This window comes from Ovis canadensis, chromosome 7 (assembly GCF_042477335.2).
Source record: "Ovis canadensis isolate MfBH-ARS-UI-01 breed Bighorn chromosome 7, ARS-UI_OviCan_v2, whole genome shotgun sequence".
Taxonomy (NCBI): Eukaryota; Metazoa; Chordata; class Mammalia; order Artiodactyla; family Bovidae; genus Ovis; species Ovis canadensis.
The window spans coordinates 43,207,029-43,234,693 of NC_091251.1; the positions used below are offsets into that span (position 1 = coordinate 43,207,029).

At 43.9% G+C, this 27,665-nt stretch overlaps 1 protein-coding gene and 1 long non-coding RNA gene across 15 annotated transcripts in view; one reads left to right on the forward strand and one right to left on the reverse strand.

The window, feature by feature from the left end:
* The window catches only part of MEIS2 (Meis homeobox 2), a 225,994-nt gene extending 216,867 nt beyond the window's left edge, over window positions 1-9,127 (reverse strand). For 2 of the 14 annotated variants that reach the window (XM_069596000.1, XM_069595999.1), the window contains exons 1-4: window positions 8,410-9,121; window positions 2,526-2,758; window positions 869-1,010; window positions 102-152 (exon numbers count right to left, since the gene is read on the reverse strand). In XM_069596000.1, the coding sequence (XP_069452101.1) occupies window positions 102-152; window positions 869-1,010; window positions 2,526-2,731 (399 nt within the window). In that variant the 5' untranslated portion in view covers window positions 2,732-2,758; window positions 8,410-9,121. Of the gene's footprint in view, window positions 1-101; window positions 153-868; window positions 1,011-2,525; window positions 2,759-3,442; window positions 3,955-4,012; window positions 5,103-8,409 lie in introns of those variants that run through there. The other 12 variants (XM_069596007.1, XM_069596003.1, XM_069596001.1 and 9 more) reach the window with 12 other exon arrangements.
* Window positions 5,328-13,552, forward strand: LOC138443489 (uncharacterized). Its single transcript, XR_011258178.1, has 2 exons — window positions 5,328-7,354; window positions 13,416-13,552. It is a non-coding gene; the product is annotated as an uncharacterized lncRNA (long non-coding RNA).
* Window positions 13,553-27,665: the final 14,113 nt, after the last annotated feature.

Here is a 27,665-nt window from a genome sequence, read left to right on the forward strand (position 1 = left end):
GCTCTGCTCAAACTCCCCGGAGCTCCGTGGGGGAAAAGCGGGTGCTTCTGGGCAGGGGAGGGGGCCCAGGTTGGGGACAGGCGAGCCACAGTGAGCCTTACCAAATTGTCCAGCTCTGGATTTGAGGAAAAAAGTGGCTTTTCGGCGCGAACCTATAGGAAGCAGGGGAAAGTCAGCATGAATTATCACTCCATTTTAAAAGGAAAAAAACCCTTGTCACCGACTAAATTGTCGTGTGCGAGTGGGGATGGCGGAGGGGCAGTGGCTGAGAAAAGAGGCGCTTTGGTAAAAAACATGGGAAAAAAAAAAAAAAAACCCAGTAGGGACGGTTGAAAAGGAATCTGGACCTTCGGATCCTGGCCCCATGAAGGGGTACCTGGAACCGCCGAGCTGGAGCCGAGATCTCAGGGCGGTTCTCTGGGCCCGGGTACCCGCTTATCCTGCTGTCCACGGGACTGGGTTTTGCAGCCTTTCTCACCTCCGCGCCGGCGCCGACAGCCCCGAGAGGCGCCCAGCTTCCTTCCCTCCCGGGCACTCTCGGGGGCCCTCAAAGCCCCTATCCCCAATTCTTGTTCAAGTAGCTGCAGGCGGGGGAAAAGGCCAAGCCCCAGATTAGGAGCAGGTCAACTTTAATTCGAGGGTCGAGCCCCTGTATTCCTGGCTGGGGGGAAAAACAAACACCCATATTTATCTCCTCTTCCAATTCGCCTCCAGGCTCAAGGATGGGGAGGAGGCGCAGAGCGCGGACTGGGCCGGAGGTACAGATCGGGTGTCCCAGCCTCTTCCTCCTCTTTCAAGTAAAGCTCGAGGAAAGGGGAGGGGGGGAGTGGGGGGCTGCAGGAGGGCTAGTGGGTCAAGAAGGTTGGACCTGCTTGGCGAAGACCGCGATGTCCTCGTTGAAAGAGTCGGAGGAGCAGACGTCTCCGCCGGCCACTCCGGGTTCCCGCGGAGTGCAGGTCGCCAGCTCGCACTTCTCAAAGACCAGAGCTAACAGAGGAAACAACGGGTGCCTAACGGGCAGCGCCACGCAGAGACACACACACGGAGACGGGGTGCAGAGGGGAAGGAGCAAGAACTGTAATCAACAAGTTTGGAGGGTTCGGATTCCTTCCTTACTACCACAGACACGCATCACACTTTACAATCCTTCCTTCAGGCAGCCAAGCCTGGGCCAGAAACAGAAAGGAGAAACGGCCGGGCCCTTTCCCTCAGCTCAGGACTCCCTCAGATGCGGTGGGAGAGGCCCCTGGTCACTTTTAGCCCTCCGAGTATAAACAGCCTCGGTTCGAACATAAGGAAGCATCCAGTAAGCTGAGGCAGTCTGGAGCCCGGAATTGAACCAGACCCACTCCCCACTCTACAGAGGCCGTCCAACCAACCCCTGAGACCCAGCCCTGACCTCCCAAGAGAGGAACAGTCGGTGAAATCCAAGACTGCTTTAACTTCTGCATAGGGGAAGTCATAGGAGGCCCAAGGCTCACCTACAACCGCCGCCTCCCTCACCAGTGATGTTTCCTCAATCTAACCTCTCCACCCCCTCGCCTTATGAACTTGTTTGGTCCACTTCTAGTAAAAGCCTGGATGTGGGGGCCAGTTACACGAGGTACACGCAGAAGAGCTTCCTTCCCAAGACCACACTTCTCCAGCAGGCAAAAATAAATAAATCGAGTGTTATAACTTGGAAGTGAGCGTGTGCGCCTGCCCTTTGTGTTCCTCCGGGCGGTTTAGCTACACTTTGGGATGCTGGCGGCCTCTTGCTTCAGGCACAGTTGCTGTTTACTGACTGTCCCCTCCCCTCCGCATCCCACAGCCTTCCCTCACCTACCCTCCGCTGGGACAGCCCGAGTGGTACATGCTGGGCCCGCGCAATCCCAGCCCTCCCTGAGTTCTCTCAGAATTTAAAATAATTTCCAGCCATCTCCCTCACTCCCCTCAAGAGCGGCTCCGTGCAAGCAGCAGTCCCTTCCACCCCGCTGCACTTCAAGGTCTGCCCCCTTTATTTACAGAGAATTAAGAAGAGGGTGATTAGGACTTCCTGGCCGGCCGTAGCAGCCCTGATCCCAGCTCAAGCTGCATTTAGTGACTCCCGGACTCTCGATAGGAAACAGAAAAGAAAAAAAAAGTTGCTCCTCATGGGCAGGAAACTTTCTCCTTCTTCAGGGCCTCTGTTAGGGGGCCCAGCTCTGCGTCCTTTGGCCAGGAATCCCGTCCTTGGGGAGAAGGCCCTGGCCAGATTGTGAGGACTCAGTCACTCCCGGCTATGGGGTCCAGAGTGGCGGGGCCTTGAGGGTAGACGAAGCCAAATCTTCCCGGGACTCATAGTCAAGGGGCAGAAGAGCAGCACCCCTCCCCCCTCCGCCCCCTGCACTGTCCTTTCCTATGGCAAACGGTTCTCGCCCCCCACCCTAAGGAGCAGTGACTCCCCACTTAGTCGGCCAACCCCTCATCCCCCACAGAGACAAACACACACTCGCACTCACACTCACACCGTCCGCTGGGTCGGGAGGGGGTGGGGGCTGGTTTACCCATAGATCGCGTCCTTGTCCCGCTTCAAGGCGTCGTTGACAGCGGATCCCATACTGGCCGGCATGACATTGGGGTGCGGGGCGTGAGCGCCGTAGTGCTGCGTGGCGTGAAGCGGCGGCCCGTGGTTCAGGTGGTGAACCGGAGGGATCGGCCGCGGCGCGTGAGGGTCTCCGTACATGGAAGCAGGCACCCCTACTCCGTCCATCCCGCCGTAATGGGGCAGCTCATCGTACTGTCAGAACCCGGCGGAGGGGCGGGGGGCGCGGGAGGTGAGGCAGAGCCAGGGGAGCCGAGGGAGGAGAGGAAAAGAAGCAGGGAGCAGAGAGCGAGCGAAGTGGGGAAGGAATAGAGAGACGAGACGGGGAGAAAGCCAAGGGAAGGAGAGAGAGGAGGAGGGGGCGGGAGGGGGAGGCAGGAGAAAAAGAGAGAGGAAAATACAAATAAAAACAAAGTCAGGAAGAAGTACCCAGCGCGAGTTGAGCACACAGAAACCAAACCAGCCGAAACAACGGAGTTGAAAGTTGGGAGGGTGGGTGTTTTTAAATTAAAAAAAAAAAAAGAAAAAGTATGAACCCAGAGCAGCGTTGAGAGCAGGGAGAGGGGGCGGTGAGGCCGGGGACCGAGGGGCGCCGGGAGGTCCCGCTCGGGCCGGAGGCAGCAGAACCGTAGCGAGCCAACCGAGGGAGAAGTGGAGTTAGCGAGAGGAGGAAGCCCCGGTTCCCACCCCTAACCCCCCTTCGTCTCCTCCAGAGGATCCAATAAATCAAAAGGCGAAATGAAACAAAATAAAGAGAAGAAAAACGCTAATAATCAGGACGAGAACGCCGAGGACGAGGGAAGACTGGGGCCAGTGCCTCCCCCGGGGCAGGGAGCGGAGGGTGGGGGTGGGGGGTGGGGGGAATAACGTGAAAGTTACCAGAAACATTATTTAGCAGCGGATTCCCTGCGTCCTTGTCAATTTCAGAGACAAAACAAGCAGCCCAGGCTAGTCTAGGCGGCGGCGCAGCGGCTGCGGCAGCGCGGCCCCAGCGGCGGCCCCGGCGGCGGCGGCGGCTCCTACGCAGCCGGTGCCCGCCCCGAGCCGCGGGAGCAGCGGCAGCAGCGGCGCAGCAGCGGCAGCGGCGGCAGCAGGAGAACCGGGGGAATCGCGCTGCTGGGGTAAAAGCTGGAGCGAGGCGAAAGCGTGTAACAATTGCACTCGCACACACACACACACCACTCACACGCACTCGCCGCCCGCCCGCTCGCACAGCGCTGAAACACGCGCGCCCAGACACGCACACACGCACGCACACACACTCGCACACACGCAGAGGCACGGGGGGGAAAAGAAGCCGATGAATAATTTTGCTGCTATTTTTTAAAAATACTGGCCGCCATCATCAAGCAGCGAGCAGCAGCAGCGTTGAAGGGAGAGGAGGCACCGGGACAGGCCCCTCTTAGGAGAGGATTTATATCTAGGTAAGTGTTGGAGATTTAAACCTACCCTTTGCGCCATCAGTCTGCGCTCCAATAAACTCCTGGATGTGTCGTATATTTAATATCCCAGTCCGGATAAGAAAGTGATCTAGGCTGAAGATTCCTGTTTTTTGTTTTTTTTTTTTCCAAACCAAGGAGACTTCTCCCAATTTTCCAATGTTATTTTTAGGGGGAAAAAAAAAGCCCAAGCAAGACAACGAAGAGTTTTTTTTCCTGTGATATTTCTTCTTTTTCTCTTTTTTCCTCTTCTTCCTCCTCCTCCTGATCTTCCTCCTCCTCCTCCACCTCCTCCTCCTCCCCCCTCCCCTCCTCCTCCTCTTCGGTCCTCCTTTCCCCCTCTTTCTCTTCTCTTCCCCTCAGTTGGAAAAAAAAAAAGAAAAAGAAGAAGAAAAAGAAGAAAAAAAAATTTGTTAAGCCCCCGAACTGAAGGTTACGAGCGGCCCGTCAGCAGCCCACATGTAACCGAACTGTCGTGTTTCATGGCTTTTTGCCACTCCAGCTGTCAATCAAAGCCCGGAATGTCAAGGTAGTGAATGAATGATGGTTGATGATGATGAAGAGGAGGAATCTTTCAGACCCGTTTTTTTCTTCCAGTAAAACTCCGCGAGGGGTTTCTGCTTCTTGTATTTTTTCCTCCCCCTCCCCCCTCTTTTAGCTTTGCCCCCGCTGTATCTATAATATGATCCTCTCTCTTTAAAGTATCGTTCAAAGAAAGCAGGAGGGGAAAAATCAAGAAAAAAAACGAATAGTTTGCAAAAATTGGACTTCCTCCCCCCCTTTCTTGGTAGGTATTTTGTCTCTCCCTCTCTCTCTTTCTCGCTCGCTCGCTCGCTCTCACTCGCGCTCGCTCTCTCGCGCTCGCTCTCTCTCGCTCTCTTTCTCTCTCTGGGAGATGAGTGAGTGTCAGTAGGTGTTGGCAGGTTGGCTGCTGCCTGGCTTATAGAAGAGCCTCAGTTTGGCGGCGCGGGTCGGCGGCGGGAGAACGAAATGACGGAACCCGGAAGTCGTGGTGGCCATAGCCCGTCGTACGGCGGAGACACATCCCGGGAGTGGGGAGCGGGAGCGAGGAGGAGCGCGCCGCGCGGAGCCTCTGATATGCAGCGAGTGCGATCGGACGGCCCCGGTTGGGGGGGCGGGGGAGGCGGGGGGCGGAAGGGGGAGGGGAGGCAGGAGCCCAGCAGACCCGAGCAAATCAGCGAGGCTGCTGCTCCGCGGGGATGGCGCGGGGGGAGGAGGGGAGGGAGGAAGAGGAGTGTGTGTATATGTGTGTGTGTGCGCGTTTGTGTGTGTGAGCTTGTGTGTGCGCGCGCGCGCGCGCACGTGAGGAAAGAGGGAGGGAAAGAGAGAAAGAGAATGAAGAAGACAGGGAGAGCGCAGAGAGGAAAACTGCAGAAAACCACAGGGAAAGTACGGTACAGCTTCAGATTTTTTATTTTTTTCTCTAAAACTTCTAGTTCATTTCCCCATCACTCCCGGCTCCTCCCTAACGGGGTCGTGTCGGGGACGTTTGGCATGGCGCTCCTGCTGTTGTTCCTTTTAATTCCGCGGCCCCCTACTCCTCTACCAGCCGACTGTCGCGCCCCGAAGGCTTTCTGCTAACACTCAGAGGCAGCAGGATCTGGAGACCGTACCAACGCCCGGCCAGAGTTTTGTTTTTGTTTTTAAGTGGTACTTTCTTCCCTGTGCAGAGCCAGGACCCTTGTTGTCAACATTCATTTTTTTTTTACTAGGACAAGAAGAAACCAGCTTAACTCAAAGAGCACTCCCTCCAAGCTGTGCGGACGAGGGCCACCACGGAGAGTCTTTGGGGGCCGCAGAGGAATCTGGAGGGAGGAAGTGGGGAGAGAGTCTTTTGGGAACTTGATGTTGTCTGATGTTGCCAATGGGTGTGGGTGTGTGTATGTGTACACGCGCGCGCGACTGGTGTGCGACTCCGAAGTGGATCTCACTTAGAGCTGGGAAGCATGGGAGCGAGCGGGAGAGAGAGGGGGAGAGAGAAAGAGAAAAAAGATGCCTAGCGTGGAGGATTGGCCCGCACTCCCGGACCAGCTTTGTTGCGGTCGCCCGGGGCGCGGAGGCCAGGGCGAGGTACCGCTGGCTAATGGCTGTGTTAATTACATCGGGCAATTTAGGGCGATCTGGAAGATGGGGCCAATTCCGAATGAACTTTTCCGAAAATGAAAAGAATCTGTATGTGTGGGGGGAAGGTAGCTATCCCACACGGTTTGCGTAGAAAGTAGTTCTAGCTGGTGTCTCTCCGAATCCCTGGCTGGAGCTGCTCCCAGCCTCACCTCCGCGCCGCGGGTATCCCGGCGGCTGCGTGTCAATCACTGGGAGCCCCGAGCTGGGGGCGGAGCTACGGTCTCCCCGCGCGCTCCGCTCTACATCCTCCGCCGTCCCCTGGCTCCAGGCAGCCCAGCAGCCAGGCCCGGCGCTCGGAGCGCGCCCTCTCTCCCCAACTCCTCGCTCTCGCCGTGGTTCATGATCTTAGAGAATTGAAAACAGACTGTTCCTCAACAGCTGCCTCCTTCTCCAACTTTGAACCCATTCTGGAGAATAGAAAGTAGCGTATCCTCTGCGCTGGGCTTTGACCGACTTCCCGAGAGATGGGGGGTGGGGAGGGGAGGGGAGCGCAAGGAGAATAAAGGAATAAAGTAGTGTGTGTGTCACACAAGAGAGAGAGAAAATGAGAGAGAATGAGAATATGAGAGGGAGAGAGTGAGAAAAGGCTGATAGGCTTTTCTTTTTTAAAGTCCCCCTTATATCTTCTCTGCTTCACTGTAAGCTTTCGGGCAACTCAACTGAGCTTAGATAGCAGCCTGCAGAGACTCCAAGCGGAGTCGGAGAAATTTGGCCCGATTTTAATAGGGTTGGGGAATGAGCTCGGGAGGTCAATAAAACCCTCCAAAAATGATGAATGATTGAGCACCTGTGATGATGATAGTGATTACTGGAGCAATTAAACAGTTTGATTAAATGAGCCATCATAACAATGATGTCTGCGGGAAATCGGCCCTCACATATAAAAGAAAGATAGTGCGGAGGGACTTGCAGAGGCGAGGGTAGGGCGACGTCAGGGAGTGGGGCCGTGGATCGCGCAGTATTTGCCCGCGGTGGCCACAGCGAGGACAGCCGGGCGCGCGGAGCCTTGGGATGAGAGTCTAGCCCAGGTTTCCAGTAACTCGTAAGCCAGGCTTCAAGCCGGTAAGAGCAGACTGGTGAGAAACCTGAACGTTGGGAGGAGGGTCCTTCCCCATCCACCTCCTCATTTTGTCTTCCCAGAAGAACTGCAAGATTAAAAGCATCCTTCGTATTTGTTGCTGAGTTGCTCATGGACATATAAGGAAAGGTGAGTAAAAAAAAAGAAGATGCAAAAGAGAAGAAAAAGTTGACCTCCAGAATTTTATTAACAAGAGGTAGTCGTTCGAATTCGGTTAGTCCGAGGCGGGAAGATGACCGAGAAAGAAAAAAAATCAAACTGGTCTCGCTACGGAGCATTTTCGACTTAGCAGAGGGCTTTATGTTGGTGGATCCACGGTCCCAGTGCAGCGCCGCTAGCTGAGAAGTTTGTACTCAGTTTTTAAGTTTTTAACTCTTCTAACTGTTCCTGTTATCAATATTGCATATTTGTCGCCAATAGGGTTATTATTGTTTTAAGTGTCCTATATAGTAAGCAATGAGGCGCCAATTACTTTTCTTTTTTAAAGGATTTCAATTTCCTTGAAAATGTTGATTTTGTAAAAATCAACTTGGAACCGAACCTCTGCATCGCAGTTTAAACATTCGAAGTTGCTATCTTCTTCTCTTACCATTACATTTTTTTTTCTTAATGATATTGTGAAGTGAGTAGCATTCCTACAGCCTTTATTTAGAAAAATTACACGAAGATTTTTTAAAAAGTGTTTCTTCCACGGCAGTGCATCGAGTAAAAACAATTCAGACCAATTGATGGTTTCTATATTTTCAAACAGCTAATAATGGGTTGATTATTCCGTGATCATCTTGAGTTTTACAAAAGAAAAAAGTTTGAATTCTTTTTTCATGTGTTTTCATCCTTTGGGCGACGCAGAAGGCATTTTAATCTGAACTTCTTTCTTCCTTTCTCTCCCTGTCTCTCTCTCTTGCTCTGATATTCTGTAACTACTTTCGAATTTTATTGAATACATTAAAGCAAGTAATTAGGACAATCTGGTCAGAGGTGGGAGGGAGAGAGAAATAGAACATTTTGAGATACTGTTAAGGAAAAAACCAACCAATCATCCTTAACTCCAAAGACATTAGTTAAGAAGTGTGAGAATGTTAAAAGTGAAGTCTTCCAGGAGGAAAATCTGTGTCATTTAAAATTTTACCAGTTTCTTAAAGGGAGAATCCCGAATTTCATGCGACTAAAGAGATTTCACTTACCTAGTTGCACGTAATTATGAAACTGTTAGTTTAAAATAGCATCGCAGTGCAGTCAGTTACACACAAGATCAAGTTGTAGGTGATTCACGATGTCCATTCTTGGTCAATCTGATGAATTCAAAGGACGATTACTTTTAATCACCAACTTGCTGATGTTTTATTAATAGAACTGAAGAACATTTAAGAACTTCATGGTCTCCCCTAACTGCCAGTTTTGCAGTCCCATTGAAACTACTCAAAAGCAGTAGAGTACGCAGGCTTTCTGGTTTCTAGTCCGGGATAGTATCTTGCTGATGCTCCGTTCTCAGCCTCCGAAACCCTTCCGGGACTTCGAGGCTCATCTGCTCTGCCACGTTTGGGGTAAAGGAAAAGTAGGTGGGGCAGGGCCGGGAGACGGGCGTGAGATGGGGGTCGCAGGAGGCGGCACACACCTCCGTCAATAGTCAGCCCCTTTTGCTCAGGCTGGAAATGGTTTTAACAGGCGGTAAAATTTCATCTTGCGGTGTCAAATTGGGGTCATTTTGGGGTTAGAGTTCTTAGTGTCCGAGAGGAGCTGTCCAGCTGCGTGGGGACTCATTAACTGCAAAAGATCTGTTTCAGTAAAAACAATTCAAAGACAATCAGAAGGCTGAAGACCTTCTACAAATCGCATTTTACAAGTGCCCCAGAACAAATATGGATGCTGAAGTCTATTTCTTCAGAATCCCAAATCGGCTACTGAGCCTTGGAGTCGGGGTGGGGGCACTGAATGAAAAAGAAAAAAAAAGGTGAAGGGAGGGGACCTGATCCGGTGGAGGTGAATGGGAGGGGGAATTAGGCCTTTCAAACTTGAGGGTCTGTTTTTAATCACCTCTTGCTTACTGGAGCATCCCCAAGACTTCTGAGAACTGCTTCTTTTCTACTTTTCCTTCTCTCTCTCTCTCTTTTTGTCTCAACATGGAATGATATTATAGGTAACATTCAAGATGTTAAAAGAAGAATTGAATTGCCTTACAGTTACTTAATTTAAAGGGCATTGGCTTTATGGAGAGTAATTTGAAATGAGCATCTATGAACCTAGACTCTATTTTGGGTGAATTTGCCCACCTTCCTGTAGGAACTTAAGCGTCTTTTCCTCCTTTTTTTACCTAAAAAGTTATAGATCCTCAGCAGAGAAAACTCCAAATTCCTCAGAACTGTAAAGTCTGAAGTGTTAATCTGTGTATTAAAATCACAGGGCTTAAAACCTTTTTGTCTTCTTACAACAGTCAGAACAATTGGCACCTTGCTAGAGGAACAAATAGATCCACCCTTAATCTTATTTGTAACTTTAGTTAATGTTTTGAATTGGGCTATTTTAGATTAAACAGGGTTTGGGGTTTTTTTTTCTTTCTTTTTTCCTCTATAGGTTAATTTTTATTTGTGGAGGCTCTCTTGGCTGGTTTGGAAGAAAGATACTAATTATTACTTTAATTCAAAAAAATTCCTTCAGGTAAAAGGAAAGTGCCATTTTAAAATGAGAAGATAGATGTGAGATGCTTGGGCTTTTAGAATAAAACTAAATCAATATTTTAAATTATGCTTTTAAAGAAGTTTTCTTGCATTACTGACCTGAGCAAGTAAATAGGATCCGAATATTTTCTTCTTCCTCTCTCTCTCCCTCCCCGGCCTCCACCTCGGTCACTAGGTCTTCCCTCTCCATCTGCTTCACTGTTCTTTGGTTTCTGAATGCAACAGGGAATTTTTGTAGTCCAGCTCTCTTCTCCAAGCCTCCCAGAGTAGAAATTGTTATTCAAGGAGTTTGGTTGCGGCCCTGCAGACACAGCCCTGAACCCAGCATCGCTAGGACAAAGGCAAAGGGGTTCTCTTTCTGTTCCAACCTGCTGGCTGACAGTTGGAATTTTTGATATATATTTTATTTGGTGTTTTCAATAACGTGTTTGCCTCCCGCTCCCCACCCCCTTGCAGTCATGTATTACTTTAAAAACATCTCTCTATAAAGCTCCGCTCATCCTTGTGAACTGTTCCTGACCTTCCCAGCCATGAAACCAGCAGCTCTGAAAGTTGCTCTAGGACGAATTTCACTTGCTTTCTTACCTGTTAACTTTGCTTATTCTCTTCTTAGTTGGGATCAAGAGAGGAAGGGGACCTCTTTTTGTTTGTTTTGGTCCTTTCCCCACTTAGGCTTTCTACCACGCACCCCTCCCCCCATTAATAACAATAAGGCACCCCACAATTTCTCTTCTTAAATAAGATGGGGTGGAATGATTGTACTTACTTTCCTTTTGCTCTGCCTTATTTCTTATTTCTCCCAATTTTAGCTCCTATCCTATCTCGCAGTAGGAAAGTATTTCAATAAATAGCCCTCTAGCGCTATCTGGCGGGGCTCCAAGCACGACGTGCGCTAGCTCTCGCTGTCTCTGGCTCCTTCCCGCGCTCTTTTCCTTCCTTTCATCTTCCTCTCGCCTTCTCTTTCTCTTATCTCTAACGCAGTCTTGATTCTGTCCTCTCTTTCTCTCTTTCCTGCCTTCCTACTGTCCCCTTTCTAGTTCCCAACCCCATTTGCCGGGCAGACAGCTGGAAAGACCCGGTCAGAGGCTGACACCACCGGAACCAGGTGATGCTCAGGCGGGGGAGCTCTTCTAGGACTCCCACCTTCACCCAACGTGGGCCACGCACGTCCTTTTCCTTTGATTCACATCTTACTGTAGTTTAACGCGTTGCTTAAGTCTCATCGTCTCAGCCGGCGGTGGTTTGGAAGGACTTAAACTGCATTTGTGACGTTTAGAGGAAAGAAGTCAGACGCTGGAATCCAGTCTAGTGGAGCCCGGCTAAGTTTTAGGTCAGAAGGCCGAGTCTCAGTGCGAGTTTGACTGAAGGGTCGGGGCTTTTGCAGGGGTGAGAATAGCCCTTCGGAAGAGGGCTGGGGTTGGGGGCGCCAGCCGGCCCCCCTTCCCTCCACCGCCTTACAGCACAGCAGACTGCTCCAGTTTATGTCCTGGGCCTGTCCAGGATTTAAAAAATAATAAATTATTTGAAAAAAATAATAATAAATTAGTTTTATTCTCCCTCTCCCACCATCACTACCACATCAAATTTGGAGAGGAGTGGAAAGAAAAGTGGAAGTAGGAAAGCTCACTGGAAACCCCAGAGGGCAAAGAAAAAAAAGGCAACAGACTTCGGGGAACGTGCTTGAGGATGCAGTGCTCATCAGTGTTCTCCCTCCTTTCTGGAAGAGATTTGTCTTCCTTCTTATTTGTAGCTTAAAGAAAAAAAAACCCAGTAGCTGGTAAACCTTTAGCATAGGGTGGGGAGTTAGAGGGGACAGGGGCAGAAGAAGAGATTCAGCTCCAATTTGGTACTTTAAAATTCTCTCTCTTTCATACACACACACAACTCACACTCCCCTCCACACACTCAGCCTTAGAGACATCTCTAGTCCTCTCTTTTTGAGCATCTAGTTCTTGAAATGGAGGCAACAGTATGGGACCTGGGGAGCTTTGTGATTGCATAAAAGTGCAATCATATGATCAACTTTGTGACTGCATTTTCTAAAATTTAGTTTTGACCTTGAGAAGTAAAAGCGAGGACCATATCCCCAGTACAAGACCCCATCAGTAGCTACTTGAAGCTAGGGGCCTTCAGCCTGCAATGACTTTGATCACACAAAGACCTCTTGCCACCTCTAAAATTCTCCCCTCCCCACAATCTCAAAAATAGAATAGGAGGGTGGAGGATGACTCAAGTGTAGGTTCTGTTCCTCAAGAATTGCCCCCTCCTGCTCTCATCCTGAAGAAAGAAAGCACAATTTAGATATAATTAATTGAGGGCTGTTATTAGGTCATCATTAGCCAAGGTGCAAATAGTTGCAGCCCATTTTTACTTAAAATTGACCAGCCCCAGAGTGATAGATCGATTTGGAGTATAAAAATGATGTATCAAAACATCAATGTCGATTATTTGAAATATTGTAGTCGAATTTTTTTATTGCTTCATCGGTTAAGTGTCTGAAAGTGCAGTGTTCAAACATATATTTATGTTGTCAATACTGTCAGAACTGTCAGTTTTACTATACTGGATTTGTACTACATTTCGAATTTACTCATTTACATAAAATGCCCACTCTAGGATTCCCCCACCCCCCAATCCATCTCTCTCTTTCCTCCCAGCTCTGGAAAATCCGTGTCAGTTTCTTCAAAGGATTCAGCAATCTTTGCCTCAGCTACAGTGTGCAGTGCCTTCTTTACTCAATTTTCCACATCGGATTACATGTCTTTTCCACCATTTCTAACTTTCAGAGATCCTTCCTCCATTCTTTCCAACTCTGCCTACTCCAACCTTTCCTCCAAAATAGTCTTATAGCCCTTGGAGTAGTATTGTAGCACTTGCACTATGTTCCAGTCCATGGGATCGCATGGAGTCGAACAGGACTTAGCGACTGAACAACAACAAGCACTTGGAAAGCTTCTGATTCAAATAGCCTCATCTCAACTCCAAGTAAACTGTTTAGGTAGAAAACCAAAAAACCAGACTTCACTGTACCTCTTTGACTGCACTCTTGTAAACCCGGCTTCACTGGGCGCAGGAGATCACATGTGTTAGCCTCCATCATCAAATTACCTGGGAGATTCAAATCTTCCAGAGAAAATGAATTTGGAAATAGACTTCTTTTTCAGTTAAAAGCCGTGATAAGAGAAAAAGAAACAATACATATAAATGATCGGCACATTTTACCTTTAAAAGCTTTTGAACTCAATCAAAAGACACAAGTTGGAAGCAGAATTGACATTTTTAATTCTACCCATTTTCACCTGGCACATCAGATCAGAGGCAATCATTTATTTTATGAGGGGTGGATGGGAAAGTCAGATAGAAAGCTTGAATCCACTGAAGTCTCTATCCTAAAAAAATTACAGAGAAACTAGTGAAATGCAAACATTCCACTACTCCACACTCTCAGTCTAGACTAATTGAAATTTATAAATTCATATTCTGCCTAATTTTATGCTTTTTATTTTGTTTTCTAGGATTCCCTCCAAGACTGATAGGAAAGACAGGGCCACTTCTGGACTATCTGTGAGGATGTGTTTCTATAATACTGAAGCACTTTTTATAAACCTTTTGGTGTATTTAAATAAATCTATTTGGACATTAAGAGAAGCCATATATACAAGGATAGCTTTGCTTTATTCCAGTAATCCCGATAGTAGAAAAAAATTTCACAATCTGAGAAGCCTTGGCCAAAAAAAAAAAAAAAGTTTTCTGCGTGCATCTGCATGTCTTCGTGCGCACGTTTATAAACATCTCCCAGTCCGTGTTTGCGTGTTACCTCCCTCCTGCCATACACTCGAAGGCAGAGGCGTCGAGGGATCGCCCCCAGAGAGCTGTGTTTACTTAGGTTTTTTTTAATCTCGCCGCCATGTATGACAAGTGTTACTTCAAGAAATTCATCAGCCTTCCATAGATACTTCCAGTTTTGCTGTAATGATCTGCAGAAGAGAACTGCCATCACTTTCTCACATCCCAAGGTGTTGCAGGAACTCACCGGAAGGGGAGAGTGGCTGAAACGCTTAATTACAGTGGGGGAGGGAGGGGCGCGAGGCGGGACCTCGGAAGGGAGAGTGGGGAAGGTCTTTACCTGGCCTGGACTTGAAGAAAGCTGTGAATCCTCGCGTTGAAAATTTGAGAAAGGTAGGATTGCTTTTTTTTTTTTTTTTGTAATGCCTTTGGGGAGAAGTGATACCCTTGTGTAACAATTAGCTCAGACAATAAAAATAATTGGAAAATCAGTTGGAATTTCTGAGTTTTTAATTACGTTTAATTTTGTGCTAAGCCGTAAAATTACGAATGCCCCTCAATTAAACACTCTCCTCTTGTAAAGCGTTTAACAACAATTATTCCTTAATCAGTCTGAATGTGAGTCACAAATGATGCTTTTCCACATCAAAGGGACGTCCTTCGACGTTACCTTTTAGTCATAAGTAAGAGGATTAATTCCTATAATTAGAGGGATAAATATGTGCATAAATACATCTCTCACTCTCCTTAAAAAAAAAAAAAAAGCCACTTCACTCTGTGTGAGACGTGGCCGGCTGTGGTAGGGCAAGGATTTTAATTGTCCGCTTCTGCCAGACACCACTTTCCTGTCGGGCGAATCGAACCGTGGAGACGCGGGCGCAGAGCGCAGACCCCCCAGAGGGGTACACACGCGCACACACGTATACGCAGAAACGCACACACGAGTCAGGCAGGAGGTCCAGTGCTCGGGATCCCAAGGCCCCCGGCCAATTCCAGTGCGATCTTCCCAAGAAAATAACACACCCCCGCAACCTTGGCCCTGCCCTGCGCTGCGAGAGAGTTCTCTTCCTGCTGTCCACTTGGCCTGGATGGAGAGCGGGGTCCCTGCCCTAAAGTAAAGGTCCAGGTTGACTCTTCAGGCTACAAATAAAAATTGAGCATGACCTTTTAAAACTCTTGTGTGAATATCTCATTTACCTAATGACTTTATGTCACCTAGGAAGAAGGTCAATTTCCTCTTAACCTTTCCCCCGCTGCTGCAGTAAGCATTCTTCCCTAATCAATGGTGGCTGGAATAATCAATTCCCATTTTATGATCGCTGACAAACTCAGTTTCTGGGCGGGGTGTGAGCGCGGTGGGGCTCGTTCTGGCCGGGACAGAGGTCTCCCTGGGTACGCTCAGCTCCGCCCGGCGCCCGCCGAGGGAAGCTGCTCGCTCTTGCGTCGAGTTCAGAGACCTTGGCAAACTTCCCTCCCCCAACCGCCGGCGTGACTTCTGAGTTGTCACTAATCCGAACCTGATATTCACCAGAGCTCTTTCGGTCAGCGACAACGCTCCCCGCTGCTGCTGGGCCTCCCACCCTCCCCTCCTCGAAGTGTTTTTATTTCAAAGTCTGCAGGCAGGGATTGTCCCGACCCAAAGGAGTGCGTGCGTGCGTGTGCGTGTGTGTGTTTTAGTTTCATTTACATTTTTAAAATTATTTTTGCCTTCTTCTGCATGCATCTCTTAGCTCTTTCACTGTGTCTCAGCCGGGCTCACTTTGCATAAACAAAGCAACAACAGAAGCTCCGAGTGGGTGGATTCGTGTGGAAATGAAGTCAACTGGCAGAGTTCTCTTTCTCTTTTCCTGTCTCCTTATCCTTTTCCCCTCCCTCTCCCATCTCTCCTTCCTCTTCTGTTACCTTCCTCCTCCTCCTCTACCTCCCCCAGCAATACTCCGTCATCCTAAAAGATGGGTTTCTAGATGCCACTTTACCCCTGTTTTTATTTAGTTCCTGAGTCAGGGGAAATTACCAGGAAAATTACTAAGTCAGAGCTAGTTTGAAAGTGAATTTGGGATAGGTTCAACATTCTTGATATTTCCAGGGCCTAAATATGAGCTCCTCTCACCTTGTATCTCATAAAGTAGAGATACAAGGCCTTTTAGCCGCACGGCACAAGTCTTGTTTGAAGAGCACACCCTCAACACTGGTTCACCTCCCATCACTGGAATTTCCTTACCCTTATTCTGCCCTAACTCCATTTTCACTCACTACCAAGGTGTCATGAAGCTGCTGATGATTATCAGGTAAACAAAAACCTGCTTAGCTGGGGTTCAAAGGCAGGCAAGACAATCACTTTTCTTGGAAAAGGTGTCCTCCACTCAGGTTTTTTCAGATTTCTTATGATTAGCCAGCTAGTTATAACTGAGCTCCAAACCCAAGCTTTTCTCCTGAGTGTTCTCTCAGGTCTCATTGATGGCCTTTGAAGAGGTCATTAAAAATGCCCTCCTTGGAAAAAAAATAGAAAATGCCCCCCTTTTAAAAATCCATGCACCTCATTACTCATGGGCAGGCATTCTGTTACAATAGAGAAGTTTGTCAAACAATCAAAACAAAAATGTAGATATTCCACCCTAGAAGGTGGAATAAACAATAAATTGCTTACTCTGATGTAAAACAAAACAAAACAAAAATGGTATGTGAGTCCAAGGTGAGGCATCTCTGGGTCAAAACACTCACTGTTCACCCCCAACAGCTTCCTCAGGTCCTGTTAGGAACAGAGATAACTGACAAGGCCACCTCTCCAGCCTGCCAGAAACTCAAGGTTCATTCCTTTCTTGCCTTGTGTCTCAAGGCGCTAGTGTTGTGACCTCCAGGAGGCAGAGAGAACTGACCAGGCGCAGGACCTGACCTGGGATGGGGCCAGGCCAAGTTCCCAGTGTTGTTACTTCCCTTCTTGCTTCATACCAGGAAGTACTCTAGTTAAATTAGATTCTGGATTTAAATGGGCATTGAGGGCTGGTCCAGCTCTGATTCGTAGTTTATAGCAGATTTGGTTTTTAGATTTGTTTCATATTCCCAACAACTGAATTAGATTTTCTGCAACTACAGCTTGTACAGGCCAGAAAGAACTTGTGTGGGAAGAGTTCCCCATTACTAGGAGACCTAAGTGGGACTTTTATCTCAATTTGACAGAGGAGCAGACAGATTGGGGATGGGCCCCTTGACCTCAGATAATTACTACAGCCTTCCTTCTTAAACAAATTTAATTCTCACATAAGAGTAATTAACAACCTCTGACTATTCACTCACTCTATGAGAATTTCCTTTCCTTATCTTCAGGGCCCTCACAGGGATGTTGAATAATACGTTTAATATTAGTTGTTAGTTTCACCTCAGTTAGGCATTTTGGATTTTGCTCACTTCTTCCACAGTCGATGGAATACATTTAGCATAGTCTTGGGCTGTGTTCTCATTCTAGCAGGTGAACCAGGAAATAAAATCATCAGTTTACTCCCCTCTCTACTCCCCATACTAGATTACTCTTTGAACAAAGAAAATTGTCTAATTGTGCTTAATTTAGAGAGCATGCCAGAAGAGTTTTTTTTTTTAATAATAAAAATGTTATTCTCTCCCTTTGACTTTCTAACAGCTTTGTCTTTTTGTCTCTATCAGTGTTTTACACAGGATTATAAATCAAAATTACATGTCAGGATTTATAAAACATAAGTATAGGAGCAGGAAGAAAGACCACACAGACCACTAACTTTTCAAAGGTGACCGAGGTCTCTGCAAGGCTCATGTCCTAAATGGAAAGACATCTCTTTCAAGCATCTCTAAGGGAGAGGGTTGGATTAGATCACTTCTGAGGGTGTTTCTAATCCTAAAAGGACAAAAAGGAACTCTCTAGCTGAGGATCAGTCAGGAGCCCAGGCGCTGGAGTCTGACAGGGAGGAGCTGAATCCTGGGTCTGTCCTGTGCTAATTATGTGATCTCAAGAAACAACCTCTTCGAATCTCAGTAGTCTCAGGTATGGAGAAGGCAATGGCACCCCACTCCAGTACCCTTGCCTGGAAAGTCCATGGACGGAGGAGCCTGGTAGGCTGCAGTCCATGGGGTCGCTAAGAGCTGGACACGACTGAGTGATTTCACTTTCAGTTTTTACTTTCATGCATTGGAGAAGGAAATGGCAACCCACTCCAGTGTTCTCGCCTGGAGAATCCCAGGGATGGGGAAGCCTGGTGGGCTGCCATCTATGGGGTCGCGCAGAGTGAGACACGACTGAAGCGACTTAGCAGCAGCAGCAGCAGCAGTAGTCTCAGGTATAAAATCAGGATAACTATACTTAACACCATCAGCTCTTCCAGATCCACTCTTTGCTTTCTACATCAGGCTCTGTGATCCTGGAGGCTCACATGAATGATTTCAGAATGCCACCTTGGCCTTTGCTAGGGATATGCTCAGAGTGGATAGAATGAGGGATGAGCATTGATCCCCAGGGTACCTGGGGGATAGCTACATCCCAGTCATGGCTCAAGCAGCCTTCTTCACAGAGCTCTCTCTCTGGGTTCAGGTAACCACTTCCTCCCCATGACCAGCCTAGGGGCACTGCTCCATTCCCTTGTGGTTTCCTAACACCCTACTCACACCTTTTTAATATAGTTCCTTTATGAAGCACTCCTCAAATTACCCAATTTGATATGCACCATCTGTTTCCTGCTGGACCCTGACTGATACACCTAATAAACTTGTTTGGAGGATTAAAATTAAATGAGATAATGTAAAGCACAGAGCACAATTCCTTGCCTATAGTAAAAGCCTAATAAACAGCACTTTTACTTTTTTTTTTCATAATTATTATCAGCTGTATCCCCCTCATTTTATACATGAGAAAATGGAGGCCCCAAGCGGTTAAGATACTAATTCAAAGTCTAATTAACTCAAGACAGTAACAACCCTGGGACCAAGTCCCTGGACTAGCAGCTCTCAGCTCACTACTCTTTCTACAGCAGTTCTTATTGAGCAAAACATGGGGGAGGAGGGAGATCCTTTTGTGATAGATGTTGGAAGAAGGGTTGGATGAGTTAGAGGCAGGGGTGTAGGAGATAATAAGCACCTTTCCATATAGCATTGGTTTGTCTCTGCTAAATTATTGCTGAAATAAAGCATGATATTGTGATTTGGAATCCAGTGATTTCACTAAGAATAGAATAGCTACATTATAAGAGGAGCAATGTATGTTTGGCAGGGTAAAAACGAAATTATGAACACATAACTGGAAGGTTTACCAAGAGGCATTGTAATGTTTTTAAGACATATAAGGGATACCAGAATTAATTTTTAAATAAAGGCTGATTTTTGGATTAGCAGTACAGATTAAGTATGAATTTTATAGTTCTTTAGAATACACAATGGTGCTATGAACTTGTATAATCAGGACACTACAGACATTCTATAACTTGATAATACTAATAAATTGATGGACATCATTCAGTTATGTATTCCTACCTTCAGTCATTCAAACAAATATTTATTGTGTCTGTAGTATTTTCCAAGTCTACTATAGGTGTTAATATATAAAAATTAATTAAATATATTCTCTGCTTCAATGGGTTTACATTGTGAAATAAGTAGGTGTATCAACAGATTTTGGTAAGAACAAAAGTAGAAATAAGCCTAGGCTACAAAGAGAGCCATGAAGAGGTGGCATTGCAAAGAACAGGCTTTCCTGAGTCAGAATTGAATCTTAGCGAAGAGAAGTTAGTCTCAGTGCAGTTATATTCTAGCCTTCTGGATGGATCCTTCCAAATTATTGATTAAAAAATTACCATTTAATTAAAAATTAGCTCCTTCCAATATAGATATTAGTGACAAAATAACCCCCATGTATAATATTGTTTTAATATTACACTTTACTATAGCAGGGTGGCTGAAGTATATGTGAAACAGGAAAATTTAAATAATATTTGTCTTGGTCACTAGAGTGTATGACAGGAAAAGAGGTATACATTTAAAAGATGATATTTTACACAGACTCCTTGGAAAATGTTACCTTCAAAGAAGATTGCTTTAATGTACTTTACCACTTAGGCCTTATTTATATAATGAGTTAGATCAGGTTTATTTGAGATATAAACACATACTTTGAAAAATGAGTTGGAACGTATGCATGGAGAAGAAACATAGGGCCATTTCTTCCAGAAACCAGGATGGATTCATATACAATTGGACACACTAATAAATATAACACAACTTGAAACAGGTTGTTTCTACATATTCATCACAAAATTGGTCAGTACATCTCAATTTTAAAGGATAAACATAATGCCTAAGTATAATTTACTTTACCATGGTAAAGCTGCTGAATATTTGTGTCTTTCTCTGGAAGTCCAAAGTAAAAAGGTATCTAACTCTGGCTCATTCTCATTTAAGTTGCTTTGTCTACTGACCTGGATCATCCTCACTTGGTTCTCTCTTTTTTTGTCCACCCTACTCCCCTATTATGTGTGTGTGTGTGTGTGTGTGTGTGTGTGTGTGTATATATATATATATATATATATATATATATATATGTTGTGTTTTATTGTTGTTTACTCACTAAGTCGTGTTTGACTCTTTTGGAACCACATGGACTGTACAGCTCATCAGATTCCTCTGTCCATGGGATTTCCCAGACAATAATATTGGAATGGATTGCCATTTCTTCCTCCAGGGGATCTTCCTGATCCAGGCATTGAACCCTCATCTCCTGCATTGGCAGGTGGATTCTTTCCCATTGAGTCACCAGGGAAACATACATCTACATATGTATGTATACATATCTCCATTTTAATCATCCATAATTACACTTGGAAATTAAACTTACTTTCAAGATCTCAGATGTAGAGATTTTTTTTCCCTTGTCATATCTATATTCTCTATTGAAACAAACTATTCTGTCTTCGGAGAAGGCAACGGCACCCCACTCCAGTACTCTTGCCTAGAAAATCCCATGGACGGAGGAACCTGGTAGGCTGCAGCCCATCTATGACTCATTACAAATTCTGGTTTCTTGAACATTTTCTGCCATTCTATCAGCCATATCTTAATTTACTTGATTGCATACCCAGTTTAAAGCATTCAGATCAGTTCAGTTCAGTTCAGTCGCTCAGTCGTGTCCAACTCTTTGCGACCCCATGAATTGCAGCATGCCAGGCCTCCCTGTCCATCACCATCTCCCGGAGTTCACTCAGACTCACGTCCATCAAGTCCGTGATGCCATCCAGCCATCTCATCCTCAGTCGTCCCCTTCTCCTCCTGCTCCCAATCCCTCCCAGCATCAGAGTCTTTTCCAATGAGTCAACTCTTCGCATGAGGTGGCCAAAGTACTGGAGCTTCAGCTTTAGCATCATTCCTTCCAAAGAAATCCCAGGGCTGATCTCCTTCAGAATGGACTGGTTGGATCTCCTTGCAGTCCAAGGCACTCTCAAGAGTCTTCTCCAACACCACAGTTCAAAAGCATCAATTCTTCGGCCCTCAGCCTTCTTCACAGTCCAACTCTCACATCCATACATGACCACAGGAAAAACCATAGCTTTGACTAGACGGACCTTAGTCTGCAAAGTAATGTCTCTGCTTTTGAATATACTATCTATCTAGGTTGTTCATAACTTTTCTTCCAAGGAGTAAGCGCCTTTTAATTTCATGGTTGCAGTCACCATCTGCAGTGATTTTGGAGCCCAAAAAAATAAAGTCTGTTTCCACTGTTTCCCCATCTATTTCCCATGAAGTGATGGGACCGGATGCCATGATCTTCGTTTTCTGAATGTTGAGCTTTAAGCCAACTTTTTCGCTCTCCTCTTTCACTTTCATCAAGAGGCTTTTTAGCTCCTCTTCACTTTCTGCCATCAGGGTGGTGTCATCTGCATATCTGAGGTTATTGGTATTTCTCCTGGCAATCTTGATTCCAGCTTGTGTTTCTTCCAGTCCAGCGTTTCTCATGATGTACTCTGCATATACGTTAAAAATAAGCAGGGTGAAAATATAGAGCCTTGACGTACTCCTTTTCCCACAATCGTTGACCATTTATGTTATTTTTCTTTTTAAAAAATAATATATACTCATTAAAGACTATTTGACAGTGTGGAAAAGTGGGTAAAAGAAAAAATCACCCATAGATAAAGTATCCAGACACAGTGCTGTCAAAATTTAATTGTATTTCTTTGCATTTTTTCTATATGTAGTTCCTTTTTTGTAGTTGTAATTGTGCTTTGCATAAAACTGCATTCTAGTTAAGCTTTCAAGTTCTTTATGACCACCAATCTAGATGTCATCAATTAAATTATCATAATTCACTTTTCCATTACACTATTGTTTGGCTCTAATTTATTATTTCATATTTTATGTACAATTCTGTAACAAGCACTTTTGTATGTAAAGATTTTTCAGAATTATTTTTATAGAATGGATTCCTGAACATAGGCTGAAGGGTGTGAGTGTATTTAGGTTGACATTCAAAGCCTCTGTTGCTTTCTGAACATTTTGTCATGACCTCCGTGACAATCTCCATCTTATTCATTTTCTGTTTCTCTGGCTGAATAATCAGCTTTTGAAGGAAGAAGTCCTGAATACATACACTTTATAATCATGGTCTGAATTTCAATTGGCCTCCTGAAGCTAAGATTATTCTCCTACCCATTTTCTGTGGTGAATCCTTATTTTGACAATACCTCATTTTATCTTCTAATCCCCTGTCCCTCTCTCCCCTTCCTTTCCCCTCCTTTCCTTCTTTCCTCCTTTTCTCTACAAAACACTCAGAAGCCCCTCAGTACTCTTGCCCTTCCCTTCTCAGATGACTCCATGTCCAGTGTCACTGAAACAGAATTTCCAGCATGAGTTTTGCAATACTCTCTTCTGTTATTTCCCACTCTCTCAGTTAAGAATGACCACTTCTTATCTTTTCACTCTTATATTGAATGAAATGTTTGTTGCATAAAAAGCATATAGGGAACATGTTTGGCTGTTATAGAGTATAATAATAAAAGGAACATTTGTGAACTAGCCACCCAACAAAAGAAGGGGAACATTGCAAATACTTGTGTTCCTTTCCTTTCAGCTTTCTACTTTTCCCTGGGCAACTACTGGCCTGAATTTTTTTGAAAAATTATGTTTTGTGTGCATGTATTCCTGAAATATATATACAGCATATCAAAGATATAAATCATATATAATGTAACATTATTCATATATTAATAAATATCAAACCTTCTCTCTATATACTATACATTGGTATTGTATGTATATACGTATGTGTGTGTATATATATATATTCTTAAATAATAGCCATTGTCCTTTTTTAAAAAATAAAGAGGTATCACAACTCAATGTAGTCTTTCTGGATTCTTTTTTCCATTCGACATCATATTTTTAGATAAATTTTGTGTGTGTGTAGCTATAGTTCATTACTTTTTCCTTCTGCTTGATACTCCACTGTGTAAATATAACTCTATTTATCTTTCCTTCTTTGGGTTGTTACCATTTTGTTGTTTGTTGTTGCTATTATAAAGCGTTCTGCTATAAGTATTCTGGTATGTGTCTCTTGATGTTTATGTGCAAGGAATTTTCTATATTTAGAGTATAAACCTAGGAGTGAATTGTCAGATTGTTTAGTATAATAAACATGGTCAGCTTTGTAAGGTAACGTGAAATATTTTCTGGGAATTATACTAATTTACACTCCTGCTATTTGTATGTCAGATATCCTATTGAGCCACATCTTAACACCTGGTTATTTTGTCTTTTTCGCCCCTCCACTCACCACTTCCTCCCTCTCCTTCTCTTCCTCTTTCTTTCCAAGTCTGGTTTGAGTGTAAAAAGGTATCTCACTTTAGTTTTTAACATGCATTTTCTGAATCACTAATGAGGCTGAGCATTTATATGCTTCTTCTTTACTTTATTTTCTTTTCTGAGATATACTTGTTTATGTATTTCCCACATTTTCCTATTGAGTTTTTGGTCTTTTTATTTATTAATTTTATGAGTTCTATATTGTAAATATTTTCTTCCAATTCGTGGTTTGTTTTTTCATTTTATTTGAAACATGTTTTGATAAACAAAAGTTTACAATTTTATTGCAGTTTATCAACATTTTTTTAATGGACTGTGTTTTTTATGTCTTATATAAAGGATTCTTTCATATCCTAAAGTTATAAAGATCTCTTTCTGTAAAATCTTTAATATATTTGGTTGGTTTTTCATTTTTATACTAATTTTTAATCAACAATGAATTTACTTTTTGTGTGTAGGAGTGAAGTAAGAATCCATTTTCATCTTCTCTGTGTGGGTAACCCACACCCCAACCCTACTGCTTCCTTAGTGATCTTTACTCCATTTTCATATATCAATTTCTCTATAAATTATCTGGGCCTTCAATATAGGTAATAATACAGTCTCCAGAAAATGCAGTGTTTTTCCTCCTTTTCCAATCCTATGACCTTTCTTTTTCCTCCTTTCCCCCTTCCTTCTATTCTCGCCTTCCTTTTTTTCCTCTTCCTTCTCCTTTCTCTCTCTCTCTCTTTTTGATCTTATTGCCTTTTCTAGCACCAGCTCTCCAGGACAATGAAAAGAAGCATTCTTAAGTAGGCCATCACTGTATCTTTTCTGATTTAAATGAATGATTCTAGCATTTCTCCATTAACAATGCTGTTTACTATAGTTAATTGATAATAATCTTCATCAGATTAAGGAAAATAATTTCCCCCATGCCTAGTTTTCTAGGAGTTGTTTGTTTGCTTGTTTTTAATAAATGAAAGTTAAATTTTGTTAAATTGTGTCTCTTTATGCAATAAAATGATCATTTTTTTTCCTTTACTCTGTAATTGTGGGAGACTTCATTTATAGTTTTTCTAATCTCAAAGTACTCTGATATCTCTGGACTAGATCCAAGTTGATCATAGCACTACATTTACTGTACACAGCTGGGTTTAGATGAACAATGTTTTGTTTATGAGTCTTGAATTTCTGCTGGTGTAAGAAAATAGCTAGTAATTTTCCTTTCTTCTTTTTTCCCCTTAAATCTGTTACCTTCTTTGCCTATTCTCAGTGATAAGGTTATATTGGCTTCATATAATCAATTAAATTTGGAAGGATCTCCCCAGTTTTTGTTCTCTAGATAAATTGATATATGATTGAAATTATCTGTTTCTAAAAAATTTGGAAGGGTTTAGTATGAAATAATGTTGGTTTTCTTTTGAAAAACTGATTCTTAATTACTGATTACATTTCTTTAATAATTATTACATGAAAATTCAAATGTACTCATCTTTTTGAGTAGGTTTAGAAAGTTATAATTTTATATGAACTTATCAGCATCAACTGTTTTCAAACATTTCATGATGATGTCTTTTGATGCTACATTTTTAATGTCTGTTATATCTGTATACATGTGCACTATTTTTATTCATAATATTTTGTGACCAGTAGTATTCTATTGTGCTTTTTCATATTTCTTAAGTTGGATGCTAAAATGACCTTAATCACTATCAGAAGAGGAGAGGAGTCGTGGAAAGGTTACTTGGATGTAATCTCATGTTGTTTTCCTGTTGATCACTAATCTCAGGGTTTCTAGGTGCTGTTTCATTTGTGAGCGATTTGCAGTTGGTTTTGAAATGTTTATTTAAAAAGAAATTCATGGTTTTCTTTAAGGATCCTATTTCAACTTTGAATTAAAAAAAACTTTCAAACTAGATATACCTACCTAGGATGAGGAGATCAGTATTTTTACTTTGAGTCATTTGATTTCTAAATACCAGTTTTTCCCTCTGTGTGTAATTTTTTTTGTCACAATGATTTATGAGCTTCACATATTCATGTAAGATCAACAAAATATGAACCAATGGGAATTATGTATTTTATGGTTTTATTAGTTCTCCAAGCAATATTTGGAAATACATGACCAATATAATTTCTTTCACTTTAGAGTTAGGAAAATGGAGACATTGAGAAACAATTTTTAAGGCACCACAACAAATTAAGGTAAAAACCTGAATTAACTTGTTGGTATGTTCTTAATCTAGATTTTAAAAAATCTTCTATTAAACTTCATGTTTATGAATAGCCAAAGTGTCTCCATTGTTGGTTTTGTGGATTGATATTTATCAGATGGCTAAAAGGAGCTTCTTATTCAGGGACTTTAAACATCCTCTCTGCAACTTTTGGCAAGAAAGTAGTTACAATGGCCAGCTGATCAAGTGCCAACTTAGGAGGACCACTAAGAAAACCACATTAAAAAATATCTTTAATTCTTCTATTTTAGTTTTCAGAAGCATAAGAAAGGACATTTTCTTACATACTATAAAGAAATCTATAGTAAAACAGGGGCTTCCCTGGTGGATCAGATGGTGATGAATCCGCTTGCAATGTGGGAGATCTGGGTTGGATCCCTTGGTTGGGAAGGTCCCTTGGAGGAGGGCATAGCAGCCCACTCCCATATTCTTGCCTGGAGAATCCCCATAGACAGAGGAGCCTGGCGGGCTATAATCTGTGGGGTGCAAAGAGTCAGATTCAACTGAGTGACTAAGCACATACATACAGTAAAACAGACAAGTGATTCTGTATCTTAAATACAAAGCGTAGTATTTTTAAATAACCATAAAGCTGAGATATGATGTACTCAGCATTTCATGGAGACAAATTAGGCAGCAAAAGTCTACCCCACAAGTTAAAATGAGTAGTATATTCATTCATACATCTTTTAAGGGCCATTTTAGACAAAAGACATAGTGGTATATGGTGAAAGTGAAGCTGGCTAGAGAGTTAAAGAATTTGCTTCCAGCACTGTGAACCTCAGCACGTCTCTGGCATGGTCTGTGGCTAGCCCTTTAGATCATATCTAAAGATGTCTCCAGATCAGTGGTTCTATATAATCTAGGGCAATAGAGAATTACCTGGTCTCTCATCTCACTGCCTATTCAAAGGGGTACTGGAAGTATAATCCTGAGAGATCCTGATAAGATTAAATCATTGATAGCTTAAGGCAGATGGGGTGGGAAGGAACATAGAGAAAAACTGAATTGATTTGATACCATAGAAGTTTATTGTTTATTTTCTAACTTGGGAATCATCCATTTTGATCATATAACTCACTATCTTGGTCCCTTGGAGCAAACAAACTAGATTTATCCTGATATAGATGTCAAATAAGGCTTAAAGGTATCTTGTTTTTAGGTTGTATATACCAGGTTAAGTTGGTCAGCTAGAATTAGGAATATAAAACCATGTAACAAATCATAAAATAGTTTTCAGTTAGGTTTCATGCCACTTTGTTGCATGTGGCGCCATTCTACCTTGGGTTGTGGTTTCCTAGAAGGCGAAGAATGTAAGATTGAGTATATTTTTAAGCGCTAAAATTCTGCAAGCTGTGGCTCTAAGATGAGGTTACAGCATCAAGCCAGCAGTGGCATTCTTGCTTTGAATTCTATTCCTACAAAAGCAAAAAGAACGCTTTGTGGGTTCTGCTCTTTATTAAGGAGACTGGAGAAATCTTGAAGGATTTGCTCAATCTTTTTTCTGTTTTCAGAAAACAGAAAAAACAAACAAACATGGAGATGTGGCTGGGACATTGACTTAGAAAAGGCAGGCAGGATGTAAACTTGGGCGGGCACCGGACATCTCTGCTCTGTGAATGAGTGTTGTGCTATGAGCTAATGTGTAAAATACATTGTTTTTGGCTGCCTCTCTGAATCAGTCAGAATGTTTTGGCTGCAAGTAACAGAAAACCCAATTCAGTCTGGCTTGAACAATAAAAGAATAAGGCTATGCCATTGGCAAGAGGTGAGGTAGGCTCCATCTCTCTCTTCCTTCAATGCTCTTGGCTCTGCCCTCTTATGGGCATCAAATTTATTCGCAGGCTGGTGGCCAGATGACCTGAGCAGTTCTGATCTTCCCAAAACAACCCAGAGGAAGAACACCTGTTTCTCTTTCTTTGGATATTGTCAAGGGAATATGGGTGCAAACAATTT